Genomic DNA, 5,827 nt, shown 5'->3' on the forward strand with positions numbered 1-5,827 from the left:
ATCTTTTTCTAAAATATTATGTTGTTTTTGACAGTCAGGAGAGTTCCAAGTGATCACCGTAACTTTATAGACACTCTGAGTATTACACTGTAGCACTGTGCTCCCGTTGTTCATCGATTTGCTCAAGTGGGCACCGTAACGTCTCCATTGTGAGACTTGTTACTGGTTTTGGCATTTCGAATATTCCACAGGGAGCTTGCCAGGCTCTGATATTAAAACTCTAAGTATTACTCCAAAATAATGTAAAACTCTTTGTGGAAACATTAGGTCTATCTATTTTAAAAAATCTCCTAAAGTTGACTGCAATATTTAACATTTTTGTTTCCTTTTTCTTTTATTAATTTGAGTCTTCCCACTCAGAAATTTTGATTAAAAATTTTCTACTTTAATTGGCTTAGAAATCTCCCAGCCTAATTATAATCACCTTCAGAAATAAGCATGTTTGCCTTACCCGAAAGATCAAAGAAGTAGCTTTCAGTAAAAGAAAGACTCAAAGTCAATCGGCTTTAAAGCTAATCCTTGGACATTGTAATATGTAGAATTAAAGAGACCATAAAGATAGTAGAGGAAGAAAGGGGCTGGCCTTGTATGGAACCAACTCTAGTTTGATGTCTGGCACCACATATCGTCCCAGATTATCATCAGGAATGGTCTCTGAGCAGAGAGCCAGGAGTAATCCCTGAGTATCTCTGAGTGGTACAACAACAAAAACAAATTAAAAGAACGTAATAAGGAAAATAATTAATTAAAAATTATAATAAAGCTCACCAAAATTTTTGACTTTTGGCTTTCCTGATTTTCTGCTCCTCAGGTCTCCTTTAATGACCCCACCCATTCTGTTTATTGTGCACTTACATCAAATCATCTGAAAGTTTTGTTTCATCCTGACCCTAATCAGGTTTTAACCTTTCAGCATGCTTAACAGACTAACTGACATTTTATTTCCCGTGGCTACCAGAATAAAAGACACAGATATGGACACTCAGTCACAAAGAAAAATAAAAATGAACCACTCCTCAGAGTCCTCAAAAAAAAATTCCTTTAACTATTTCAATCCCAAGTCAGAACTTTTCAAATAAATGCTCTATCTTTCATACTGTGACTCTCTGATTTCAAAATATAAGTCTGAATCTCTTCTCAACTTTGCTTTTTATTCACTATCACGACTGTCTTGAAAATGTGCACTCAATTTTAAAAATAGTTTTAATATGTTTATCAAGCTCAAGAGTCAGTAATATTCATGCCAAAATCCTCTGGTATGCTGTGCAAAGTGCTGTCTTGCATCATATGCATATTTACCAGAGAACTATGAAGGCTAACATTTTAGGTGTGTGGTGGAGAAATCACTTATTTGCTGATAGGTTAGTGCTCACATGATCCTTCTTACTTGCACTTACTTGTATACATTTTACTTAATTTTTATTTTCAATGCCTCTGTCAAATAGTTCCAACACAGAGAGCTCCCCTATTTTAACCAAAATGTGGCAAATTTTCTTGGCTGTAAGAAGACTGTTATTGCAGTAAATGACTTAAGACTTTGACATTCCTAATTATTACAGTAGATGCTATAATAATAGGTTATGCAATTAAAAATAAAATATTTAATACAACACTATAAAATAGTAAAATTGCTAGTTTAATTGTTCAACAACCTTAATGGATTTTTTTGAGAATCAAGAAATAAAAATTGTTAAGATAAAACTTATGTATTTCTTTGTAAACCTAGTAAATGATATTTACAATTAAAAAATAAATATCCCCAAACCACATGATTTGATAACTATAATTGATTTGATAACTATAATGCATACATTTCTGATGATCTGATAGCTATAATGCATACATTTCTTTTCCAGCTACATATTAAAAAATATAAATGCTTCTCAGACATTAATACATGACTCCATACTCCCACCAAATCCATTTCTTTTTTATAAAATACATTTTATTCATATTTTATGAAATCCAAAGTCATGTTTTATATTTATTTTATATTTTTATTTATTCTATAATATCAAACATGAATTTAAAAAATAAATGTTCATTGGTTTAATTCTTCATTTATAAATATTTGAAGAGTGGATAATTTATAGATAAAAGTTGAATATAAAATATTTCCAAGGAAAATCCTTTTGGCTTTTTAATATTGAAATTTTTATGAAGCCTCTTGTTAAAGTATGAAATCAAAGCATTAAATCTTATTTTTTATGCTAAACATTTAACCCAGAGACATATTAAGATAAGCCAAGCTTTTAAAAGTAAGACATTTTGATAAGTGATAGTTTTTAATAAAATAAAATTGTTTGTTAAATTTACATGAATCTTATCTATATAAACTCAATTATGCATTTACTGATAAAACATGAATTTCACTTAATAATTTAGTGTATTCCAATAATTTCTTACGTATTTCTTGAATAAGACAGTTTCTTCATAATTCTCTTGATGGCACATTTTATTTGTTCATTTCTAAGACTATAGATGATAGGGTTGAAGAGCGGGGGGATTATGGAATAGAAAACAGAAAGTATCATGTCTTGGATTGTGGCAGTGATTGCGGATGGTCTCAGATAAACATAAAAACCTGAGCTAAGAAAGATAGACACCACAAGGATATGGGGAACACAGGTAGAAAATGCTTTTGATCTGTCTGCTCCTCTTGGAAATTTGAGCACAGTAGAAAATATGTGAATGTAAGACCTGATAATGAAGAAGAAGCAACCACCACCAATCCCCAGACCAGAGACAACAACCACCATCTCATTGCTAAAGGTGTCAGTACAAGAAAGCTTCAACAGAGAAGGAATATCACAGAAGAACTGATGAATAACATTGGACCGACAGAAGGGCAGCCGAAATGTGTTGCCGGTGTGCACAGCTGCATAGACGAGGCCACTGAGTATAGATGCCAGTGTCATTTGAAGGCAGATTTTCGGGCTCATCATCACAGGGTAGTACAGGGGTTGGCAGATAGCCACATAGCGATCACGGGCCATAATAGTGAGAAACAGAAGTTCGACATATACAAAGAAAACCACTAGGAAGACTTGTGCTATACACCCGACCAGTGAAATGGTGCTACTGTTAAGCACAGAATTGATGCATGAGTTTGGAACTGTTACAGAAATGTAGCAAGCATCCAAGATAGAAAGGTTCCTGAGGAAGAAGTACATCGGTGTGTGGAGATTCCTATCTAAGGTGGTGACAGTAACAATAAGTACATTTCCTACTACTGTCACCAAATACATCAGAAAAAAGGAAAGGGCATGTAAAACTCGTAGTTCCCAAACATCAGAAACACCCATTAGAAGAAACTCCATCATTATAGTGGAATTGGGCATCAGTGGGTGACACAAGTAGCACCTGGTAAACAAAGAGAAAGTTTCTGAACCCAACGGGAATTAAATTCTGGAAAAATCGTCAATCACCATTCTAGTCTTGTCTGTACCTATTTGTAATCTGTATTAATGCCTCTAATATTTATTTTAAACAAAAATTGGGTGACAAATAACATACTACTATATATTTAATATATGATTTAGAGTTACATAATACATATTTTTCAAAATAGATGCAAAAATAATGTATTTTTTTTGTATTTAGATATTTGAGGGTCAGTGAAAATGGACTTTTGATTTCTACAATTAAATCTCTTGGATTCTTTGTCTGTCTGTTTGTCTGTCCTCCCGCTGTTCATCCATTTGCTTGAGCGGGCCCAGTAATGTCTCCATTTTCAGACTTTTTTTTTACTGTGCTTGGCATAAATTGAATACATCAGGGGTAGCTTGCCAGGCTTTGGTGTACGGGCAAAATACTCTCAGTAGCTTGCTAGGCTCTTCGAGAGGGGCGGAGGAATCAAACCTGGCTCAGTCGGGCTGGCTATGCGCAAGGCAAACGCCCTACCGTTGTCCTAAATTAAAATTAAATAAAAGTTTCTAATAAGTTTAATTCATAATTTATCAATTTATTAACACATCTAAGAAACTAAGTTTAATTCATAAATATTTAAACTGAAATAAATTGAAGTTTTTATAATTAACATCTTTTTGTGAAACAAGCATTTCTTTAAACTTGAATTTCCTTGTGTCAAAGTAATGTTTCTAAGAGCAAACAATTTTGGGAGAGAAAAATACGGTTTTTTCCAGTCTCTATTATTAGTTTCATAATATATTATCACTATTATAACCATAAACTTGTAGATAATACAGGTTTTAGAATTTTACACTTCAAAAATTAGTAAACAACTAAAAGTTGTGAATCTTTTGAAGAAATTTCTTAAATTTATTGATCATAGGTATGTGTTTCATTAAAAAAATTTTGTTAATACCTGAAATAATATTACAATTTAATTTTATATTTAAACAATTATCTTTCCAAATTTACCAATTGCAATTTATTTTGTCTAGGTGGGTAAATGTGGTCCTCTAAATAAAACCTGAAATTTATTTTTTATGAAGGAATAATTTTAACTGTTCAAATGTAACAAAGATTTTCAGTAGTCCCTGACTACACTGTATTAATAAGGTGAATAATTAATATTGAATATTTTGTGAAGAAATATGAAGGATACATGTTTCTAACCTATAGAATTGGATAGTCCTACTGATAATAATATAGTCCTTATTATTTTCAGTCATTATGAAAGTTGTGAGATTTCTACTAAATATCAGTTAAATAAGAGCTTATACCTGATTTTGAACATGACACTATAATCATGAAAAATACATGTAAAGTAACACAATTTTAAGTCAGAATTAAGCTGTTCCATTTTTTTTACTTACATTAGATTTATGTAGGCCCATGCACTTGATCATCTACTACACAACTCAGAGCCTTGCGTAGCATATCTAAGAGGATGTTGGGTTTTAGATTTTTCAATTCTTACCACAAAGCACATTCTTTTATTAATGACACGCAAGTTGACCTGAGTTTACATTGTCTTTTAAATGATGTTAAAGGAGTCAGAGCAACATACAGCTAGTAGGATGCATCCCTTGCCTGGGGGCCACACAGGTTTGATCCTTGGCACCACATATGGTCCTTCCAAACACCCCCAGGGTGTGATCCCTGAGTGCAAAGGCAAGAGTAGACCCTGAAAACTAACTGGGTGTGGTCTCCAACAAAATAAATAAATAAATAAAATAATAAATAAAGTAAAATCATGTGAAAAGTAGCATTTAGTTCCCTGGGTCACTGATTTGCTCTGAATCAAAGATAAAAATTAACATTTTCTTTTAATTTTTTAAAAATTTATTTTCCTATTTAAACATCAAATTATAGTAAAATATTAATATTAGTTTTCAAATGTATATGTTCAAATATATTCTTACAATTAAGTTACTTTGTAACTAAAAATGTTGAATTGGAGAGGTTATATACCTATAGATAGTGCTATTTTCAATTCTAACTCAGTCATTACAAATAAGATATACAAAATCTCAAATAAAGGAATGCAAAACTGTGAGAGGAACATATCAATTATAAAAAATAAATAATAATTATAAATAATAATTAATCTTAAATACTTACTGTTTTTATATCCCGGAAAAAGTTAATTCCTTTTATGATAGTTTCTCTAACTTAAAATGATCAGAGGTAGCTAGGTAAATATTTCAAGGTACTAGAAACATATAGATTCCTTCATTATGACAAACAATAAGATTATATAGTCTAACTATGGTTATTGATTTCATACTTATATAAGTATTTAACAATTACTTCAACATTCTAAGTAAATCTTTTGGGACTGCAATCCTAAACATCTACAAAAGTCCTGAGTCCCAGGAGGAAGTCAGGAGAATATTGCTTTGAAACAATAAATGAATTA

General features: G+C 31.6%; 1 protein-coding gene across 1 annotated transcript; it reads right to left on the reverse strand.

The window, feature by feature from the left end:
- Positions 1–2,402: 2,402 nt before the first annotated feature.
- Positions 2,403–3,341, reverse strand: LOC130033028 (olfactory receptor 14C36-like). The gene has a single exon (XM_056124730.1). It carries the CDS (start codon positions 3,339–3,341, stop codon positions 2,403–2,405), a length of 939 nt encoding a protein of 312 aa, XP_055980705.1.
- Positions 3,342–5,827: the final 2,486 nt, after the last annotated feature.

This window comes from Sorex fumeus, unplaced genomic scaffold, assembly GCF_029834395.1.
Source record: "Sorex fumeus unplaced genomic scaffold, SorFum_2.1 ptg000051l, whole genome shotgun sequence".
In the NCBI taxonomy this organism is placed as follows: domain Eukaryota; kingdom Metazoa; phylum Chordata; class Mammalia; order Eulipotyphla; family Soricidae; genus Sorex; species Sorex fumeus.

What these genes read in the sequence shown, in the direction of transcription:
- LOC130033028 (XM_056124730.1), bottom strand. Translation starts at nt 3,341, where the DNA reads ATGCCCAATTCCACTATAATGATGGAGTTTCTTCTAATGGGTGTTTCT.